General features: G+C 44.9%; 1 protein-coding gene and 1 long non-coding RNA gene across 12 annotated transcripts in view; one reads left to right on the forward strand and one right to left on the reverse strand.

The window, feature by feature from the left end:
* Positions 1-282, reverse strand: part of LOC106148880 — a 1,071-nt gene extending 789 nt beyond the window's left edge. The window contains exons 1-2 of the long non-coding RNA XR_001234623.1: positions 214-282; positions 22-126 (exon numbers count right to left, since the gene is read on the reverse strand). This is a non-coding gene — a long non-coding RNA (uncharacterized LOC106148880). The remainder of the gene's footprint in view (positions 1-21; positions 127-213) is intronic.
* Tcf7l2 (transcription factor 7-like 2 (T-cell specific, HMG-box)) overlaps positions 1-22,717 on the forward strand; it is a gene marked incomplete in the record, with an annotated part of 187,618 nt that overhangs the window by 1,067 nt on the left and 163,834 nt on the right. For all 11 annotated transcript variants that reach the window (XM_013515858.1, XM_013515863.1, XM_013515865.1 and 8 more), the window contains 1 exon segment: positions 11,596-11,664. In XM_013515858.1, coding sequence (XP_013371312.1) covers positions 11,596-11,664 — 69 coding nt within the window.

Genomic DNA, 22,717 nt, shown 5'->3' on the forward strand with positions numbered 1-22,717 from the left:
GCTGCCCCAAACTCTCCAAACTTTTCTGCCTTTTGTGGACTGGATTTGTTTGCACTTTGCCATGTTCTTGCTTTCAGTTTGCTGTCTCGCGTTGTTGGGAGCCCTTTCTTCCCAAGCAGGGCTTGACTGGGGGTGGGGGAGGAAAAAAAATCAGAACTTTTTTGTGCGCTCTGGTTCCCCCTCCCCCTTTGGTGGTGGCGTTTGTTTCTTCACCCTGGGAAGATGACTGTGGGGCTCTTTCTTTGCTCTCCCTCTCTCTCCCTTCCTTCCCTCTTCTGTGGCGTCCTGGGCTTTCCCCGGTTAACCCCTTGGCTGCCGCCGCCGGGCAGGCGGCGAGGGGCGCGGGCGGCGAGTGCGTTTTCCGGCCGGCGCGGCCCGGGAGCGCAGGCGAGCGCGCGGAGCCGGGGGCCCCGAGAGGCGCCTGGGCTTTCTCTTTCGGGCGGTTATTTATTTAGCTTTCCAGTGGCGATCGTGGGCTCTCGGACCTCTTTTCTCTGGAAGGTCACACTTCCCAGGCCGGTCCCGCCGCAAACTTGGGGGCCTTGGGCGTCCTTTTCCGGGGCCGCTCTGCAGGGCCGCGAGCGCCCCGGGCGCCGTGGCGGGCTCGGTGGCCTCGCGCACTGGCCGCGGGCGGCGCGGGGCAGCCGGGCGGGTTGCGCGGGCTCGGGAGGCGCTTATGCCCGGGGTTTTGGTTTGTACAGCCGGGGTGGCCTCCTCAGAGCGGAGCTGATACTTTCTAGCGAAATTTGGTGCGTTGAAGTGTGAGTCGCAGTTCGTTCTGGCCAGCTTCTCTGAAGGCCCTCAGTGGGTCCTGGGGGATCGGAGACTAGGGTGCCCGGGCTCTAGATGGTGCTGGGGATTTGAGAGGCCAGGGGCGTCTATCCTGCGAGGGAGTGGCTCGCTGATTGCAGGCCACCCAGGTTTGGGGGCCCCAGGGCAGCGCAGGGTGCCAGGCTCCCGCGGCGCCTTCTGCAACTCGAGTTCAGCAGCCTCTGCTGACATTGGTTCGCACGGTCCATCCCCTCCCCCACAGGTCTCTGCCCCCTGCCCTCTCCCTGAACCCCTCCCTCCATCCTACTCTCTTCTGAAAAATCCTGGATTAGGAATCTCCAGACGCGCAAGACGCGTTTGTGCCCAGCTCCTCCAGACTGTCATTGTGCACCTTGTCTGGTTTGGTCCCGCACCCCTTATTTACACACGCTACTTTTGTTTTTTCTTTTTCGGTAACTCGAGATGGCAGTTTGAAATAATGCACCCACTGTTGAGCTATAGTGGATTCGGTGCTCCTGGCCAGGGGTTTGTTGGGCGGGAGTCGATCAGATCTACAAGTGTTTTTAAGCATTAAAATATTAACTATCAGGTTTGACTTGTTTTTTTGGGGCCCTGACAAAATGGCAAGGGCATGCTAGATGGGTCATTTTTTATGGCCGGGAAAGAGAAATAATTATTCCCTCCTCCCCGGCACCCAGGCTTCTGCATGCTTGGGAGGCTGGGAGAGCCGTTCTGCCCGACCTCCTCCTGCAGGGCCCGCTCTTTCAGGCTTCAGGGGCCGGACTCTTGCAGCTGTAGGAAAGGCAGGATTTGGTGTTTTTCTTAGGAGCTTCTGGGTATCTTAAAAGTGACTGTTCGTCTTAAAATCGGAGCGCTCCTGTACTAACCCGACCAAGCAACATTCCAGAGTAATCTTGGGAATTTCTTCTTCTCCTCCCCTCCTTCCTACCGTGGAAATCTCTTTGGTATTATTTTAAAATCCACATAGCCATCCGAAAGGCCACCTGAATGGTGGGCTTTGATGGCCAGTGTGTTGGCTCTCTTAAACTCCCTGTCTATGAGCGCTGGCAATCTTGCCCCAACATTGCCTAAAACTTGAGCTGTTGTGTTGTGCAGTAATTAGGAAGCAGGGAAATTGTTAAAGGCAAATCACTGATTTCTCGGTGAGGAAAGGAAGGCTCCCAACCCCGTGTCCCCTTTGGGGGCATTATAGGAATAGACGCAGGGCTAGTTATTTTAATTGTGGACATAGCGGGTGGCCTTGTGCTGTGACATCAGATTGAGTCTGAGAAGACATTTCTGAACTCAGTAGGCAGTTTTAGTATTTGCATGTCAAACACCAGCAGACATCTTTGTGTACACTACCTCGTCCTCCTTCCTCTGTTACCTGGGTTAGATTATGTGCTCCAGAATTAAAGTTATTTATTTAGGCTGGTAAGCAGAGCGATGGAAATGAGGACCCGAGGCTGTTGTGTGTCACTCTTGACATCTTCGATCAGAGGAGCCAGCTTGCAATTCCAGATTTGATACAGCTGTGGGAGGAATCTATAGGCAAGACAGTGGTCATCCTGTGCTCATCTGAATTTCTCAGTGCTCCTTAGGGTCTATTTTTGAAGGGCAAGGTGTAAAGACAAATTAACGGTATGCTTTATTCTCTTCCCGGTCCTCCTTGTTTTTTTTTTTTTTTTTTTGCTGCATTTTCTGTTACTAGCGTACCTGTAAAGCAGCTGCACCCTTTAAAAAGCATACTCCCTGGGTCCCTGGTTTCTGCTTTTCTATTTATGAATGTAAAGAATGAAGGAGTATCATTAAATCGGCTTATGATGAATAATATATTATTTCACGAATAATACTTTAATTGCTGAAGATGCCAGGAAGCTTGATAGTAATAATTTTATTTTAAAATGACAAAGATTTCTGCATAACATTAATTTAGTCTTTGATACAGTAATAAGAATGGCTTTTAAATAGACGGATTCAGATACAAAAATGCATTAAGGAGGCAGCTACTTACGTAGCTGGGAAGGTTTAGAACTGTAAATATTAGAATTGTGGTAACATTTGTATACTAAAGATAATACTGTTACCATATTAAAGTTGATAGGAAAGAATAGTTTTACATTTCTTTTTTTTCCTCCTGGTAAACAAGAAATGGGGCTACAGTGCTGGAAATTCTACTTATGTTTTATGTTTGAAATTTCTTTTTAAGGGTTCAACTATTAGAACTCTTGCATCTCTTTTTTTTTTTTTAACCCAAAGTTATTTGCTTTTCAGCTGAGCTGTTTGCCACTCACTAGTTTGAACAGATAAATAAGCAGCATCTTGAATTCATTTTTGAAGTAGGAATCCAGCATTTGAAGGGAACCAAGAGGGGCCTATTCATTGGGGTTTTATTTAGCTGGGCAACTTCTCTTTCTGGCTTGTGAAAAATGGATGTTTTTTCCTGGCTCAAACAACATAATCCTTTCTGATACAAAAGACTTAGACCTTGGAGTGTGAAGGGTTAATGTTGGTTCTTCCCTGTCGTCTTTGTACCCCCCACCTTCACCCCTGATTGTTTTGACAACACTTTTCAAAGTGTGACATTCCGAGCCCCTACATAACAATGTAATATTACTGTAATTACACAGGTCATTACATTTTAAATAGAGAACAATAAAATGCTTATCGCCCTGAAAAAGAACAGGTGTTCTTGCCCTTCTTTGGTATTTATGCTAATTGTTTTTCATCTCCTTCAGAAATATTTATGGCGGACATGTTTAGATTTCAATCTCAGTGCAGTGGTATTAATTCTCTGCTAATCTTTATAGGTTGGGGTTTAATGTCTGCAATATGGATTATGGCCTCAATAATTAAAATAAGTCATATTTTAATGATTATAAATTTAATATGCCAGCGCTTTGCAGTTTGTGGATTTTAAGGTTTTTTGAAACCCCAGAAACAAACGCTTAGGCAGTTGGGAGCCGAAAGTGCTTATCTGGAAGAAGTGTTTTTGGAAACTTCTCACTGCTTAAGGGAAGCAGCTTTGACTGATGCCCCCTATCTCTGATGGAGAAAAGATTTTTGAGGAAAATAATGACCGTTCTTGCTAGGAGTTTTCCACCTTGGTTTTCATTTTACTGATAGGGATTTCATTTAGAGTCGCTGTTGGAAGTTGGTCAGCTTTCTGTTTCTTAGCAAGCTGTGAAAAAGTTACAGGATGGTTTCCGGGGGCTTACAGATCAAGAATGCTGTTCTGTTAACAGCACAGGATTGCTGCAGTTTCTGCACGCCGTTAAAAACAATATTTGCTTTAGAAAGCTAGCATTTTAATAGTTGCACCAGAGGCTGTACTTTTAAAGATTACGGTAGAAGTCTTTCCAGGATTTGAATGCCTCCTTATATCCCAGAAGGTGATTTGGGTGCGTGCAAAAAGTGCCTAAATTTCTCGGATGAGAAAATTCTGGTGCAACTTCTCTTACCCGCTCGCAGTGGTAAACTAGAAGGTATCTAAGAGGATTTTGCATTTTGTCAGATGTTTCACGACAGGGGCCCCGAATCACATTAAAAATGCACTGTAGAAAGGACAGCTGCAAATTTTTGTGTGGACGCGTGTTTCTGGACCATGACTAAAACTCCAAGGACCTTTTCCTCAGCTGTCTGGAAGTTATGTGGAAGTTGGTTTATTGGCAGTTAAGTATGAGAAAACCTGGATTTAGCAAATGCGCTCTCCTACACAGGAAGTGGATGACATTATATTGGGGGAAGGGAGACTTCGGGCAGGAGCGATTTACTGGTGTTTTTTTTTTTTTTTGAATCGTGGCACTGCCAAATAAATAAGCACTTTCCAAGGAAGTAGATGTAAGCTTTTTAGTCTTGGTAAGAGAAATTAGATAATATCTTTGACCGCATTTCTAACTCTTCGGAGGTGACACATTTCAACGTTTTGAAAAGGAAGAATGAAGCAGATTCTTGAGGGCTTTATTTCTGAAAGGGGGACTTGTCATGTGGGTGTCTGAGTTTCTTCTGAGAGTGAATATTGACAACTGTGTAAGTAAATCTTCAAGTCGGACTTATAATTGAGCACATTTGTGAAGGAAATGGTTAATTTTACAACCAAAGGCAAACTTGCACCTCGACAGGTCTGCTGAAAGAAATGTGCCCCAGTCCTTTGCTGGCAAGCGCACTGGGTCATAAATCCACAGGCTTTATTTACAGCCCATAACACTTATGAATGTTAAGATATTTGACGCCACGTTGGCCTTATAATATTCAAGGTCCGCAGACATTGGCAGTAGCTCAGATTTCTCTCACTAATTATAAGCAGTGAGATGGGGGGGATTGCAAAGGCTGCCCTCCCCCTCCTCTCGTCTGAGTTTACGGAGACAGGAGGCCCCCCCCCCCACTTGGCAGCTGACCTGTACTTTTCTTCTAGGCTATTGTTACACGCATTTATAAAGAGCACTTTCAGGGATGGGAATGTAGTGGGGGCTCTGCACAAATGCCTTTTTCAAAAGCAAAGTTGCTTTGGTTGTTTGCATCCTTTTCTTTTTCTTCTGGTCTCTCCCTCTTTCTCCTTTTTTTCTCTTTTCTTCTTTAATCCCTTCTCCCCTTTTCTGGATACTACTTTGTCTATATGGTACATATTTCCCAGAATACTTAAGGAAACCTGATACGGGAGACCGTGCCTTAATTTATATGATGTTCCAGTGAGCTGGCGGGGAAAATATACACATTGCATTGTGCTCTAGTTAATATGAGGGTTAACCAGAAAAAGTGGGGTGGGTGAGGAGAGTTGATTAAAAGAGTTTCATAGATAGGAAAAAATTCAGGTTTATGTTGGGGGGTGGAAGACCGCTTATTTGGGAAAAATAGTCTGGAAGCTGGGGAAAGAGTCACAGGAAAGCGTGTAGAGGTGGCAGGAACAAATCGACTAAGGAAAGGAGGAGGAAGGACAAAGCTTTGGGGATAGAGGAACGGCATGTCTGAAATCTGGCAGGAGTACCCTGGGAGGGGCTTTTAAGAACTATGTTGGTTTTGCTGGGCAGAGGTTGGCTGCAGGCCCCTCCCCACCCGAAGTGTTCTATCTGGCAACAAATATGTTTCCTATCAGTTATCCAGAATGCATCTGGAGTCTGCCTGGGTGTTATCTGTGGTGGAGACCTGGTGAAGGGAGAGAAAGCCGATTGTCCTGCCAGTTTTAATGTAGGTTTAAAAAGTGGGCTGTCCTGGTGTGTGTGACACACACAGACACACGCGCGCGCGCACACACACACACACACACACACACACACAGTACGGGAAAGTGGGACTCAGAGGCTAGAGGAGCTGATAGCTCTGTCGTTTGTGCCCAGATCCTTCCCTCTGTCCAACTCAAACTTAAAGACCCAGGCTGAAAGGTTTTATTTTCTAATCAATGGAATGCAGAAACTTACTAGCCCTCAGGGATGGATGTGAATCCCTTAACAGCTCATTACAAAGATGGGGCTGTGGGATCTTTGAACGGGGGTTATCAGCCACGGTGTTCTTGGGTTTTCCCATGATAGGCTTTTCTTCCTTAGGCACATCTGATTTCGGACGGGTGATTCAGCCCATTATATTTTATTCTTTTTGTCACGAAGTGGCCTCAGACAGTGCGATCTGCAGGGGAAGGAATGGCTCTTAATGATACCAGCTCTGAAGGAGTTAAACTCGCTCGCTAAAGTTTGGCATCATGAAAATAAATTTGAGGCCTGGTAGGCATTAGCAGGGCACAGCACATTTACAGAGCTTAATTAGTACGAACTGTAATTGTTCATGGTCTGCCAGAAGTAATGTTCAGGAAAAGTGGAGTCCCTTTCTTGCAGTCTTCAGTTTGAAACCGATAAATCACTTGCATATTTGTGTAGTGATTCAAATGGAGCTAAGACCTCTCCCATCCCAACATGTGGTAAATTGTAAAGTCAATGAATTGCAGATGTAGGCTACAGTGAGATTCTCTAAGAAAATGCAGAATGAATGGGAAAGAATGATGCTATAAATATTTACTGAGAAGATAACTAGATTCCTGCGTGCTGGGCCAATTATGATGTACTAAATATATTAGTAAAATGCTTAAAAAATGGAAAGGATTTGTGTGGGTCTTTGGGTGGGTTGGTTTGTTTTGGAAAGTGAAATAAAAGGCACTGTGTTATTGTCATGTCACTTTTATTGAGCCTGCATCACAATGGCATACCCAGGGAAGGACACATGAAACCCACATTAATGCAAATTAATTCGTTATGAGTTGCAGCAGTGTGACTGCTAAGTGGAGTAATGGGGCATCATTTTAAGAGTGTTAGTGTAGCAACTTTTAATGAAAAATACTGCATGAAGAACATGTCTCAGCACTGCAGCCCACGTGTTTTTATATACTAGAAATGTGTTTTATACCAGAGCGGGGAAACTTCATTCACTTTTTTTCCTCCCAGTTTAAGAATGTGAATTGTGTTTTGATGTTTGAAGAAAATCGTCTAATTTTTCTCGAAAACCAACCCATTGATGCCCACTGCCAACGCCAAGTTCAACCTCAGCTTTTTGTCTTTTTGGCACAGATTGCAGCACAAAGTAGAAAAGCAATGAATGTAACATCCCCCATAGACCTGTAGATAAAACTTTCTTGAAGCAGTTTTTTCTCTTCTTCTTTTTTTTCTTCTTAGAGGATTTTGGTCTCAGGCAATGTTGCAAGTCAATACTTCTTTCCCCAAATGTGAGTAGGTGGATATGTATGGAAGCTGTAAAAGTTAATGATCGTTCTCTGACTCATAGCTGATGGTTTCAGGTTGAAGAAAAGAAAAAAAATTAATGAGGGTAAATAGACATTTGATGGAACACTGAGACAGTAGGAGAGATTGTTCTTGTGTCTGAGGGCTTGCATTTTGTTGCAGCAGGATTTCTGAAGGAGAACGCCAGGAAGTGAAAAGACACTGCCATTGTTAGATGGTCGGTTTAGGATGCTACAAATGTTTGTGTCTAGGTCCTTGCAAGAATATTTAAACCAAAGGACCTACTAGTTATCCCGGTTTTGCCTTCTCTCTTGAAGTTAGGGTCTCTTTGGTACTTTTTATAAGAACGGGCGGTAAGTAACACCAAAGTCCTAGCCAAAAGTTTATGTCCCATAAAATGGAAAAGCCTCTCAGCCTGCGATGGGGGTAGGGAGGGGTTGCGGACATAATGGTTTGTGGTTCTGCTACCTTGGCCCCTCAAAATGACTGATGACCTAGGAGAAGGTCTTAGGTATAGTAAAAAAAATGTTTTGTCCTTTGAGCAATGACGTGGAAATTAGACTTTAAGTGGCTCGCATAGGTTAGAGAAGAAAGCGGATCAAAAAACCCTAAGAAAACCAAAACCTCTTAGGAAATGAAAGTTATTTTGTAATATATGAAAGAAAAAGACAGGTGATTCATAAACCTAAAAGTAAAGCTCCATTTCATTTCAATTTAGTGGAATGAATAGGCATGAGAAATTAATCTTCATCCCACTGGAAGGAAGTTAACTTAGTGCTGGAAAAACCAACATAGGGCTTCAAATATTTTTTTGTGGGGGTTGCTTCAGAGGATGGTGATCCTGTGGTTGAAAAAAGCTGATTCCTCTTCCTCCCATCTCTGGGTTATCTCTGATGTTCTGTATCTGAAGCATCAGGTTTGGAGCCAGCAGTAGTGATTAGAAATAAAATGAGAGAACCTGGAATATGGTATAAGGGGAGTAGTTCATGTCATAGGTGCGGAGAGCTGGCCGGTCTTCATGGTTCTTTCTCTAGACCAGTGGGGCCTGGGTGGTAGAGTGATGGGGTGGAGCAGGGGCTGGACCACTGTGAACAAGCACCCGGAAGGGAACATTGTTTTGTTGAGTTTCATGGAAGGGAAGGGATGAAATGAAAAGTACCCTCGTGTCCTCCTTTGGTGGCTCCTCTGGGCGCTACAGGTAGAGAGGCACAGGTTAGAGCAGCCGCAGTTCCTGGATGAGGAGGTGAGGTGGAACCCTGCAGGTGACCCACAAGGGTGGTCTGGGAGGTGAGGCACGTGGGCTCCTGCTTCGCAAACTCCGCTGTGCCTGAGCCGTCTTGCCTGGATCTCTCTCCCTCCTCTCATCTTCCAACACACAGAAGCCAGCCGTCCCCGTAGTGTCTAGAGAGATAGAAACGATCGTTCCCGCTTCCAGTGCCAGGGTTTTGCTGGGTACTTGTATTTTATCTTTGCCTTAAAAAGCTGGACTAAAACAAGGCAACTTTGTGTTTTACAGGAAAAGCAAAAGCAGTTAAAATGTGCGTTTCAGAAGAGTATTTCTGGGAAAGGGGGGATGGAAACCAAAAGGAGAAATGAGAAAATTTTAAGTCCTCTTCACTATAATTGGAGGTCTGGTAGCTCAGAAATCTGTGCAATACAGTGGTTACTGGGTGGGAGTACAGAAGTGACTCAGACGGAATGCGCTGCCTGTGCAGGGTATGCGGTGGTGGAGGGTTTTCTGTGTTGCTGGACTCTTGAGAGGTTACCTGGCTTACGTGGCTTGGAGGTGTAAAATGGTGTGTGTGTGTGTGTGTGTGTGTGTGTGTGTAATGGAAGATTAAAATTAACACTGTCCTTTATATTGGGTTCTGTGCTCAAGTCTTAAGGAACGTGCAGCTGCATTTTTACTGTTTAATTGCAGCATTCTCTCCAGCATTGTTAGTGTTATTTGGGTGGTGATGAAGGGAGGATTAAGAACAGAACTGGACAAGTGAAAATTGAATTTGGCTTAGCCACAGTTTCATTAATTTATTCATAAGACTGTGACTATATGAAATTATTTTCCACGACATACCCTTAGTTATCAGGTGTCCATTCAATTTTAATTGACAACATAAGATTCCTGTAGTTACCCTGAGTACAGATTGCCTAGGGCTCCCGCAGGGTTTATGGGAAGAATAGCTTGGACAAGTTTCCATTAAGCTCTGAATCAGGCAATTGGAAAAGAGGAGAATAAAACCCCGGCTGAAAAGAGGGACAAGTTGTTAGTGTTGCTTGCTCTGCTCAGAAGAAGAGCTTCCTCTCAGACAAGCACTGCTCTTTGGCCAAGAATTCCAAACTCGCAGAGAGACCTGTCCCAAGCACAAAAGTTGTTTTAACACGATGCAAGATTGTCACAGTAATTAGTGCAATCTCCGTTTACTGACTGGCAGTTTTTACAAAAACTGGCAGGGGGGACAAAGGGTGCAAATGCATCTTTCTCTTTCAGCGACTCACTTTGGGTGGACTGGCTCTGGGTGTGCAGGGCTGCGGGGCAGCCCATGTGGGGTCCTCTTCTGCTGCAGGTTGTTCCTGGGTTGTTCTGGGGGAGGGTGGTTTATTGCTCAGCCTTGGCAGATATACTTTTTTTCCCCTCCCTGGCCACCTTTACTTTGCCTCTTATTAATCTTTTTGGCGCGCGCGCGCACACACACACACACACACACACACACACACAAAACAGATACAATTATCCCAGTACACTATATCCAAAACTGGATACTTCAGCCTTACTCCATCAGCAGGAGGGATTTAGACTACTTTTTATTTGATTGCTACCAGGTTTTGTATATCTTGAGTTAGTTCAAAAGTTCTTGTGTGAATTTTAAAATTTTTCCTTTTTTTTAAAAAAAAAAAAACAAACAGTGAACAGCATGATTTTTCTTCCAGGGACCAAGATACAATTTAACTGGGTCAACAACTCACTTGTAGCCCAAATTATGCTTTGTTCTAGTAACACAGAAATGTTCTGCTACTAGTAACAATATCATAGTAAGTAATAGTAATACTTGGTGATAACATAGTTCTGTGTCTGGGCATGGGATGAATTTGCCTCTTTCAACCGGGGGGTGGGCAGTGGTTTCCCAGCATCATCTGATTCCTCTTGATTTATTTCCATATGGCAAGTTAAAGTGGGTTTTCAGAGAACCACTGAGGTTCTTTAGTGATGATGGTGTTGTTGATAAAATAAATCAGCTGATGGTGTGTGTTTTCCCAATTGGTGGGATCCAGTTGGGGTAGATTAGCAAGTATTATTTGGGAAAATGAGAATTTGGTGGGGAATCTTGGTGTTCCTTTTTGTTTTGGGGTCCCCCTTCCCATGATGGGTGGTGTGCAGGGCTGCAGAGGGGATGGCTGAGCTGATGTAGGCCTTTGCCGTGGAGGGACTGGGGAAGCCAGCACTCACTAGTAGGTGGCCGTTCGAACACTGGTGGCTGTTGGGCACTGCGTGGCTCTCTCTTTGGGGAAGTGGGGATTACTAGAGTGCGGGCTTGCGGAGATGCTCTGGGCCGGTCGGCTTAGTCATTGTGAAAGAATGTGTAAGGCGCTGGGTGGCCCCTGAGTTCTGTCAAGCACATTTGTTTACCCAGAAATAGAACTGTGTTGGTGTTCCAGGGCCCGCTGATTAGAAATAGTGGGGAAGGGGCTTATACTTGTTGCAATCCTGTGGCTTCTCAGAATCCTTTCCTAAACTTTACTGTTGCCTACATGTTGCCATTCTGATGACTTTTTGTAGCAAAGTTGATTTTTCTTCTGTCTGCTGCTCTGCACCGTGGCTTCCTTTATGTTTTAATGGGCTTCAGTCCTTCTTTTCCTTCTCACTGATTCTCATTCCCGCCCCTCCCCCCTTTTGCTTATTAAATAGATGCTTTAAAAAAAAAAAAAAAAACTTGAGTATGATCATTTTATCCATAGCAACAAATAAAAGTACACAGGTCTTGAGTGAATGCCAAGGCTTTCAGTTTTATCTAAGAAGGTTTGTCTGCTATTCATAAACTGCTTAAGATGTTTTCTTGTAGTTTGTGACATAAGCAGAACGCTTTGATTTGGTTTCTTTCTACAGCTCCATTTTCAGTCCGGCAGCACACATTATTCTGCGTACAAAACGATTGAACACCAGATTGCAATTCAGGTAGGAAATGCAAGAGACTCTGAAGCTTGGACTGTCAATATGTAGGTCTCCTGTGCCTTTTCCTCTTTGCCCCTCCCCACCTGAATGATGATGATGGTGATGATGATGAAAATGATGATGATGCTGACACTGATGATGGTGGTGGTGGTGATGATGGGGGGTATGATGATGGTGGTGGCTGAATCATTGGGGGAGGTGGGAAGCAAAAAAAAAAAAAAAAAGCAGAAGAAATGCTGCTGCCATGATTTAAAGATATGGGAAGAAAGAGAAGCCAGTGTTTATTGTTACGAGTGTCTTGATCAGGCATCGTGGGCTCACAGACCCCACCAGCCTGGCGATTGCTTTTTGCTTAGGGAGGGGTCTTCATTTGGGAGTGAAATGCAGTGGCAAACTGTGAACAGGAAGAAGTAAGGGGGAGATGGGGGAGGAGGCCCGGTGAGAGCCAGAGAGAGAGTTGTTTCCGGTGGATCAGAATCACATTAAGTGGTGCTAAGAATATCACTTTTGACCTGATTGTCCTGAAATGTTGATTTCTCTTGGGCCTGTTGATATATGACACCGAGAGCACTGGAAGGGAAAGGCGACAGATCCCAGCTTCTGATGAGTGCCCTGTTTCCTGCTCACGTAGTACTTCTATTCTCTTAAATCCAAAGGCTAAACAAATCCTAGACTAATATAGACTCAGGGCTGAACTGAAGCCAGCAGAAAGCAGTCGAGGAGGGAGAGCAGACTAATACGATTTTCGTCTGTCTGCCTGGCCTTGCAATGCTAGATGTACTCCTGGAGCGACCGATGGTACCAGAACTTCTGGAGTGTTCTGGCATAACTCTTGGAAGGGGATCCTTTTGTTGCGGTGTGGAATTCTGGCTCCAGGTTCTTCTGTTCCTGTAGGTTGATGTTGGTTAGTGGGATTGTCCATGTTAAGTCACTGCTCTTTCATGTAGAGAGCCTTTGTACATCTTTGTGTGTGTGTGTGTGTGTGTGTATATGCGCGTGCATGTGTGCGTGCTACTGTGTGGTCTTGGGCACTTTTGCAGCCTTCCATCTTTGTAGCCTTGCCATTTCAAATCTGTATCTTCCTTAATAAGGCTTTGAAATAGTCGCTTGCCCCAGGTAAATGGAATTCTTCCACCAGTGAAAAATATGAGTCAGAAGACATTTTTATTTGGTGGATTCCTAGCCTTTTTGTGCTTATTTCAAGGCTACAGTAACTTGGTTTTAAAAATATTTTGATTACTTCTGTGGCTGTGCCTTGTGTGTATTTTAGAGGAAAGGGCCACTCTTGGTTTTACCCCCTCCGCCCCGGGTGTCTTCAGGACCAGTGTGTCCTAGGCTTGAAGCTAAGTTGCTCTTGCTGGCACACTTCCTGTTGGGCCCTCCTTCCTTTGGATTGAGGGCTAGTAAGCCTTGCTGTCTGAAAAAGCTCTGGAGGCAGGGCCCAAACCTTGATTCTGGCTGAGTGAGCGGATGAATACGCAGTGCCCCAAGGTGCGCCGCATCTTGGGGAGTGCTGGAAAGTCCTGTCGCCTGGGGTGTGGGAATTGTTGAGGCTGAATAGGATAGTGATCCTTATCTCAGTGTGGAAAGGCTGGCTGGGGCCGTGTCACTGGGAGAGCAGCAGAGACCAGACCAGCTGTTGAATCTTTACACCCAGAGTTGAAGTGCCCCTTGTTTGGCCTAGCAGTTCATCCTTCTCCAAACCACCTGGCACGGTACGGGCCATGTGAAGCTCTTTCTCGGGAGGAAGATGGAGTAAATTACAGAGCTCATTGTTTTGGAGAACTGAAGCCATCACTCTTCCTCCATGAACAGGTACCATTGTTCTGCCCTCCTCTATTTGCTGAGGCTTGGTGCCCATGTGGGCAAACAGAAAGACATTTTATTAGAGACCCAGTACCACGCTTTCAGCGTTTATTTTCCCTCAGTGTCTGCTAGGCCAGCACGAGACCAAGCCGAATGGCATCTAGCTGCAATTTTGTTGTGCTCATCAAAGGCTAAATGGCTAAAAACAAAAGAAGCAGAGGGAAAAAAGGGGACACGTCAGACAACATGAAATTGTTCTCCAGGTGTGCTGGACGGCTCCAGGGTGCAGTGCGAAGGGAGAGTGACCGCTCCAGTGCGTAGAGCAGGCTTTTTCCCTTCCCCCGTTTTCCTGGTGCAGGCTTAACTGCAGCCCAATTGTTGGTAGAATTTTCTTCCTTGGAAATTTAAAACTGTTTAACCTTAGTAAGTACTGCGTTTCAGTCCGAGCTGAGCTGACACGTTGCTCTCCTAAGCTAGATCCTAAAATAACTCCCGAGTAGTATGACACCGTGCATCACATGAGGTTCCTACCCTCTTCCTGTCCCATCTCTGTGTCCTCCCGGGACTCTGCCAAGTTCCCTGTTTCCATGAATGGACCCTGAGTGGTTCCGTAGGTATGTCAACGCCCTCATTAAAACGTGGACCCAACGGCAGTTGCTGTGTTGCGCTCCTCCCCGCTTTTGACAGTCTCCTAGCTCCTTGTTGTTCTGAAAAGACAAGGGCTACATAAGTGGGCATTCTCCCAACATGCATAACACAGATGCAACTGGGGTACAAATGAAAAGAACTTTACAAAAGGACACGGTTACTTAGTTCGGGTGCTGGCGATCGAACCCAAGGCCTGTTGCATGTGAAGTTCAGGCTCTGCACTGAGGTGGTTCCCCAGCACTCGACTTTTTGGAAGTGTCATTGCAGTGTGATTTAAATACAGCGTGCCACACAGGTCTTCACGCGAGAAGCGGATGAACTTTGACATGTGTGACCATCCGTGAGACCATCACCAGATCGATGTATAGATTGGGTTGGCGCATCCTTTCTGGAAAGGGCTAAATAACAGATGTGTTCAGCGTTTGGAACCGTGTTGTCTGTATTGCAGCTATTCAGCATGGCTGTTGTGGTTCAGAGCTGCGCAAAGGTAAACCTAAAGGAACGTGGCTTGGTGCCAATAAAACTTTATTTGTAAAAACAAACTGGCTGGATTTGGCCCCAAGGACTTCAGTTTGCTGACCTCTGATCAGAACTCCCCAGAAGTCTCCCTGGTTCTCCTCTCTTCCAGTCATCTTGCTTCTCTTCCTTCTTTCCCTCCTTCCAGTGAAATTTCTCACAGGGCTTAGTTTTGCCTGCATTTGGGCTTCATGTAAATGGAATCACACAGAATGTACTATTTCATGTGTGTGCCTACTCAGTGCTACGTTGATGAGTTGTATTCATGTTATCACGGGCAGCAAGAGATTGTTCCTTTTCATTGCTGTGTAGTATTTCACATGGGAAATATATGGCACATTGAAATATGCCCCAGTGTATTTATTTCTTCTGTGTTATTAGCTATGTGGATTGTTTCCAGTATTTTGCTGTTAAGAATAAAGCTCCGTGAACATTCTCAGACATATCTTTTGGGGAATGTGTATTTCCATTTCTGTTGTTTGTATACCAGTAGTGGACTTGGAGAGGTAAACGTGTGTTTACTTTCACACTGACCTTTTGGGAGACCTGAACACAGAATTTTGATTGTTGTCATTGAATATTAGGTAGGTGAAGCGTTTTAGGGGGGCAATAAAATGATCTGGCTCCCATGAACTTCACCCACCATCCCCGATAAACTGGGAAGACTATAGCAGGCCAAAACTGAGCTGAGCCCAGGCTGCAGATTTAGAAATAGCTGTCTCCCAGGAAAGCCCTGCAGGTGAGTAGACCAGTGCTCAGGCCTCTCTGTTGCCTCCCCAAGGGATCTCTTCCAACACTCCTCCTCTCATCATTATTCCAACCCTGAGAGCTGTGTTGTAATCAAGGTCAGGACCCACGGAAGATGTTTCCCTTGGTTTTCAGAAGGGCTACTTCAGAACCAATTAAGCCTTTGTTTTAAGAGTATTTTGGCCAAAGGTTGATATTTTAACACTAAGTCAGATGTGATTTAGGAAAAAAACTCCACATGGAGCAAAAACAAACTGTGTAGACTTTTCTGGGTTGTTTTTCTTTGAGGATGTGAAGTGGTTTGTGTGTGCATGTGTGTGTGTGTGTGTGTGTGTGTGTGTGGTATGCTTGTGCGTGTGCGCAAAGACAACTAAGAGAGGATCCAGAAGAAATGGACCATTTTATTTGTTTACACAGCTGAGCGGTGGAGACTGCAGTGGGTGTTGCGCTCTGTCTTGTCCTGGTGTGTGCAGACTCCATCTGAGCCTTCCTGAAGCATAATCCTTCTCCTTGGTCTGAGACCCCTCCACCATGGTTCACTGTGGCCAGTAGGACCCTCTTCCAGGGCATGGGTGTGCTGGAGGCAGGGAAAGAAGGCTACAAACAGGAGAATGTCCCTGTACCACACGGGCTCTTTATTCCTAGCTGTGAACTGGGTATCTTGTCCACATCTGAACTTATGAGGGTTCCTGAGATGCCGTGGCTTGGAGTCCACCTCTTTATCCATGTGATGAGTATGGCCAGAGATGAGTAGCAGCGCACTCAGTTGGAATCTAAGAATGAGGTGGCGGTGTTCGTAAGGCCCCCGTCTCTCTCTAATTCACATTTCTGATGGTGGTCTCCTGTGTTCTGGGCCTGTCCTCGTACCTGCCACGAGCCACCTGGCCTTTTCATTGTCATAAAGCTTTGCAGGTCTAGGCTGGATGGTGAACTTCCAGAACCTCATTCAGCTCTTGGCCCAGTGACTTCTGTACTTTTCTTTTAGTCCTGTAGCAGATACTGGCTGTGATAGTGCAGGTCCATTTTCCAGAAAGAAATGAACAGTGTGTGCATATGTGTGTGTGCATGAGTGAGCTGGAGAGGGGATATTACCTCACTAGGGAAGTTTTTGAAGCCTGTAAGTGCCAGGTAACTCACTCAGGAGGTTCATTCACTTAGAGTAGTGGTGACTTTTAGCCACATTGTCCAGTTTAAGTCCATACTTGAGAATATTCATTGACAAAAATACATGTTGTGCATCTACGGTGTGCCAGGCCCCTGGGGAATTCATCTCTGAGCAAAAACAGACACAAATCTCATTTTCGCAAGGCTTAGTTATGTTTTTTGTTTGTTTGTTTGTTTTTTGTTTTTTGTTTTTCTCCGGTACCAGGAACCGAACTCACAGCCTTGCGCTTGCCAGGCAGGCGCTTTTGCCACTGAACTAAATCCCCAGCCCCCTAGTTATGTTTTTATAATCTCATTTTCACAAGTCTTAGTTATGTTTCAAATACTGATTTTTTTTTTTGAACACTGCCCTCTCCTTGGTCTAATTGTGTGGGTTTCCAGTACTATCCAGGGCTTATGTTTTTAATCCGAGTTGTGATTTTCAGCCTACTAAAGGTTGGGAATTGCTGCCTTAGATTAGAGTCTTCTAAAATCAATCCATTGGTCATTTATTAGATGCTCAGTCATTTTCAGTTCAGAATTGAAACTGAAAGCTGGCAGATGCTCCATTGGGGTAGCATTTGCTTGTTTTGAGTGAGAAAGGATGCTGGCCTTGTGTTCCATTGAGTTTTTGAGGCCTTTGCTTCTCCAGCTTATATGAAGACAGTCAGATGCTTGTGCAAAGCTCAGTAAGAGAGGCATTTGTTTATGAAAGAATAATGTGCACAATGATGTGCATGGTCTTAGGGTCAGGGGCAATAACAACAGCTAATAATAATAGCAGTTTGTGTTTATTGAATTATCCTAATGCATTGGGTCTGGTGTTAAGTGCTTTCTGTGGATTATTTATTGATTTGTTATAGCAACAGAGAGGGAAACCTGATGGGCACAATTATTGTTATTATTGCCATTTTCCCTGTTTTATAAATGAAGAAACAGACACCTGAGATGTTTTGCCCGAGGTCAGTTAGGATGCAAACCCAGGTAGTGTGATTGGGGAGTCTGTGTTGAATGGCCTCGTTCTACTGTCTGCATGAAGCCAGGTAGGCTCAAGGCTAGGGATGTGGCTTCAGGGGCAGAGGCGCTTCCCTAGCCTGCCTGAAGTGTTAGATCCCCTGCAGCACAAACAATACAACACAACAAAACACCCACCTTGGTCAGGAGAACCTGCGGTGTTTCCAGGCAGTAGTTACCTGTGTACACAGCTTTCTGTCTGTGTACACAGGAGTCACTTGGGAGCTGCTGCAAAGTACAGAACCCTGGGTTCCCTCTGTGGAGGTTCCCTTTCAGCTGGGCTGGGCCAGGGTCTCCTGAATCATTGGGAGGCACCTGGAGATTTTTTGATGCAGAGCGGAGCTCTGCTTCCACCAAGAAGAGGCACTTGATCATCAGTTTTAGGATCTGTAGGTCTGGGGGTGGATCCCCACATTTGAAGTTTTTTAATGAGTTTTTAGGTAAAGCTGATGCCCTTCTCTGTGGACAGCGCTTGGAGAAGCAGTGGCCAATGGCATTAGTTCCTAACTCTGGCTGTGTGTTATAGACTCTTGGGAAGCTGCTAAGGCTTTGCGCATCTCTGGTTGGCTAAAGCTTTCCAGGTGACTTTAGTGACCGGCCTACTGGTCTTGGGCATCTTGGAGCCAGTACCCCTCCCTCATTCTGCATTGTTTTGCTGCATATAGTCTTGTTAGGGGGAAGCAGTTACACAGCTTTCTTCATTTGGTTGGTTTTGGCTTGACTGTCCTTCCTCGGGGGAGAAAAGGGGCTGTCTACATTCAGAGTTCTCAAGGGTGGCCTGTGGTCTGTTTGAGCAGGGCTAGGAGTCTGTTCTGAGAACATTTTATGAAGAGGTAGACAATGATGGCCACTGTTCCTTAGGTTGGTGTGAGTGAGAGAAAGTGCAATCTGGTCCCTCAAATAAGGAACTACACAACGCTGAAGTAGAAGGGGCTGGTAGTGTAGTGCTTCTCAGACTTTGGGGTCATGCTGAAATGCAAATGCAGGTTTAGTAGGTCTGGGGTGGCGCTGGGCTTCTGCATGTCTGCAGCCTAGGTGACAGTGATGTCTGCTCGCCATGCCCTGTTGGAGTGGAGCACTGATACAGACCATTTGCTAGGCCAGGAAACGGCATTGCAAAGAGGCAAACTGGTCTGTCTAAGTTCCACATCTCAGTGGAAACAGGGCAGGGCAGGAATCCAAGAGTCCAGTTCACTACCTTGCTGTCTTGCAAGGAGAAGTTAGTGTCTTGTTCAGGCCAGTAGCAGGTGTGTTACATTGGCCAGGTAAAATGAAACAATCTCGTTTTACCATTTTTTGCTTATTTTACTTTTAAACTCATACGTGCTCAGATTATATCATTTTATTTGTGTGCACTGAGATGGCTCTGTTCGTTCTCTACCACATTAAGGTGCTGGCGGACCAGCTTGCAGGATTTGTAGGAGGGCTGGTAGGGATACGGGGAGAATGTCTTGTAGTCTTGTGGCAGCCGGCAAAAGTGAAAACAACTGTCAGCTGTCTGCATGTCCCTAGTGGGCCTCAGCGAGTGTGGATGGAGGGCCTCATCTGTGGCAGTCAGCTGGTTGTATTTTTCTTAGAATAACTTTATTTTATAAGTTCCACTTTATAATATTTACTTTTTATAAAGTCCTTGAAAGTCATCGGGCTGTTTAGCTGAGCACAGAAATTTCTAAATGGGTTGTGGCTGACATTTGCAGGCTTATCAGGCTTAGCACTTAATTTGTTTCTGGAGTTTGATTTGGGTGGATGGTATCAAATCCTGATCAGATAAGTGGCTGCAGCTTTTCTTCCCCCCCACCTACTGGTTTACCTTGAAATCTCAGCATACTCTTCAATTAAACGGAAATGGCAGCAGACAGTTATTCCTGAGGGTTCCACCAAAACCACTGGTTGGCACTGTGTCTAATGGTTAATAAATAATACATCGAAATTTAAAAGTAAAATTTAAAAGTAGGTACTGTACTCTGTATATCTATAATGTAAATTAGAAAAAGAAACTTTAGAATTAAACCTGTGTGAACTCTTTGAAGGATCTTCATAAAACCTTGGTTTTAAGGGCTATAGCTGAGAAAACATTTGGTTATAACAGATTCCTTGAGGGTTGAGGCCCCAGCCGCAAACTGGTATATCTTAGTGGTGGGATGAGATTCAGTGACTTAGTGCAGGTTTTTCAGCCTCAGTACCATTGAGTACTTAGTTTTTGTTGTTGCAGGGAACCATCCTTGCCCGGTAGGTGGTTTATTTAGCTCTGTCCCTGACGTCTACCCTCCTGATGCCATTAACACCCAATAGGAGTGTGGCAACCGAAACTGTCTCTAGAAATTGCCAAATGCCCCGTGGGGGTTAAAATCGCTACTGGTTTGGAACTGGCTGGCTTAGTGTAACTGTTGGAAGGGAATGCCCTACCTCCAGTGCCGGGGTAGCTTTACCTTTGCATTTTAAGGAGACAGGTAGGGGAACAGGTGGAGGGTTCTATTCATGCTTCTGGGGTCTTTGGGGTAGCGTGGGTTTGAGCCTTGGTTCTGGAAAGCTTCCTTTCCTAATCTGTAAGATGGGGGTAACTAATGGTAGATAATGCCTGTTTCCAGAGGTCTGTTGGGAAGCTCTATGGGACACAGTATGCAGTGAGCTGGGCAGTGCAGTGGTGCTTGCCAGTGCAGAGAAGGGTGCTTGATAAATGCAGACTGCTGTTTTTGTCTTTGAGAACTATGAAGTACTTGTTTGCAGATTGAGAAGATGCCTTTTCCTGACATGCATTGTATATTTTTTATTTGCTGTCAGGAACATCACAGATGATAAATTTGATAACCTGGACTATCTTTGCTAGGTAACAAAGATTTATGACTCCTGTTGGTTCCCATTTGCATTTCTCTTATGTCACTTAAAAAATCTGCCCAGCCTTTCTTACATTTCGCTGCAATATAAGCTTTCTGAAGGCTGAGCTTGTGTTCTCCTCGTATTTGTCCACAGTAGCTGGGATTACAGGTGTGCACCACCACACCCAGGAATATAATAGTTTCTTTTTGTGTTCCACCAATAATTTGACCCCTTGTCAACTTGGTGTTCTTTTCCAGGATGTCGAATTTCAATTTTGGTTCTCCTTCATTGCATGAATTTGTACTCTGACTTAATGGCTATGGCATTGCTCAAATAATAAGTAACTGTAGTTGGGCTGGATTATATTTATATGATTGCTTTATAATTTTTAGAGTGCTTGGAGGTTAACTGGCTTTTAAAGGAGGTCTCGGATTTTTTCGTTTCCTGATGATAAGTACTCTTACCATCTGATCATAACATTTTTGAGACTTTGACAGTTGTCATTCATCCCTACCAAGGAGCGTGAACAAGTGTTTTCCTGCGTGTAGACGGATGAGCCCGTACAAATCCATCCTGTCTGTTCCCGAACTCTGTGTTTCTCGGAAATCTGAAGTTGAGCTAAAGCGCCAGAGTAAGTGGCTCTGGTTGAAAACTCGACATTTCCCAAGGCTTGAAAATGGAAGTGTGTGGTAGTTGCCCACCCTGGGGAGATGGGAAGATTCTTCTTACTAGGGTGTTGGTGAGGCTACCCTGCAGGGAAGACAGCCCTGTGTCAATAGTTTCTCAGTTGATTCGTAAGCATCGTTGATGACTGAAATTGAGGAGTTGTGGAGACAATTCATCTTGAGTAACAGAGAGCATCGGGTGTGAGCCAGGCTGCTGGGAGCAGACATTGACATACGGGCCGTCATCAAACTAATTGTTGTTTGAATTACCTGTTATGATCCGATGACAAATCTGCTTTGCTCCTGCCACTGGAGCAGAAAATGTAGCTTGAATTGGCGTGATGTTAGCAAGTGTAAACTGTACTTCAACAAGATGGATAAACCCAATTATGGGGCAGACCTGTAGAGAGAAAATCCATTTAAATCTCGTAATGTTAAGCAGAGCTGTGTTTAATTCATTTGGACCAATTTGGGAATGATGTATGAGTGTTGGTGAACATTAGTCAAAGGGGCGACCACTGGGGGAAAGGGATGTGCCGGTGCCTCAGCCACTCCGGGGAGGCAGCTGGGGTATCGTCCCAGCAGCTTGCACTAATGGCGAGGAAAGGCAGAAATGACAAAACGATGTACTAACTGCAGCAGGGGAGCGGCACTGTGTAAATGAACCAATAAGGAAAACATATGAAGCAGAAAGGAGAGGAGGCATTTTTCCTAAATGCCATTGACAGCCCAAAATGTGAAGGAAATGTGAGGTTCCTGTTCTTTGTTTCCAGCCCCAGTACCCATACGGGCTTTTGGTTTTGTTTTTTGGTCCTGGAAATCAAACTCACGACCTCACGCTTGCTAGGCAGGTGCTGTGCCACTGAGCTGTATCCCTGGCCCCCATTCAGGCTTGGTGAGCCTTGTGATGGAGCCTAGAAAAAGCTCTTTCTAGGAAGCAAAAGGATGCCTTGAAAGAGAAAGGAGTAGGTGGAGAAGGAAAGTTAATTTGAAATTTATATCCAGGATTTTTGATGCACAATGGAAAGCAGTTAATATAGAGGATTATTATTCTGAAATACATATATTATACATATTTGAAAAAGTTTGGAAGATCTTACATGTTTAAAATTTCTCTCTCTTTATTTTTGAGATGGAGTTGTGCTATATATAGTTCTGGCTGGCCTTCAACTCTCACTGTGTGACACAGGGTGGCCTTAAACTTGTGTCAGTCCTCCTGCTTCAGCCTCCCAAGTGCTGAGATTATAACTGTGTGCCACCACACCTGGCTATCTCTATTTTTAAGAGCTACTGAGTTGTAACCCAAACTGCACTTAGTTGTCGCTCTGCTGATGAAGTGAATGTGGACATTGAACTTGAGGAAGGCAGCTTTCAGTGCCAGTTGTAGGAGTCTCCCTGCCTCAAACTTAGAGGATATATAAAGACTTAGAGTTCCGGTTTCACACAGTAGTGACTCTTGCTTTCCATTTCTGGGTGTTTAACGATTTTATATAAAGATTCATGATTTTACAGTATTTGTTTTGCAAAGGATATTCTTAGAAGGTTCCAGCCTTGTTTGTTTTTGGAGGAGCTTATAAACCCTGCTAATGAGTGGTCATTGTTTGCTTTTTCTCTTTTAGTTTGGAGGGGGAGAGTTTCCCTTCCCTTCCCTTCCTTTCCCTTCCCTTCCCTTCCCTTCCCTTCCCTTCCCTTCCCTTCCC

The sequence above is a fragment of the Chinchilla lanigera genome, unplaced genomic scaffold (assembly GCF_000276665.1).
Source record: "Chinchilla lanigera isolate Chin_1 unplaced genomic scaffold, ChiLan1.0 scaffold00030, whole genome shotgun sequence".
NCBI classification, from domain to species: domain Eukaryota; kingdom Metazoa; phylum Chordata; class Mammalia; order Rodentia; family Chinchillidae; genus Chinchilla; species Chinchilla lanigera.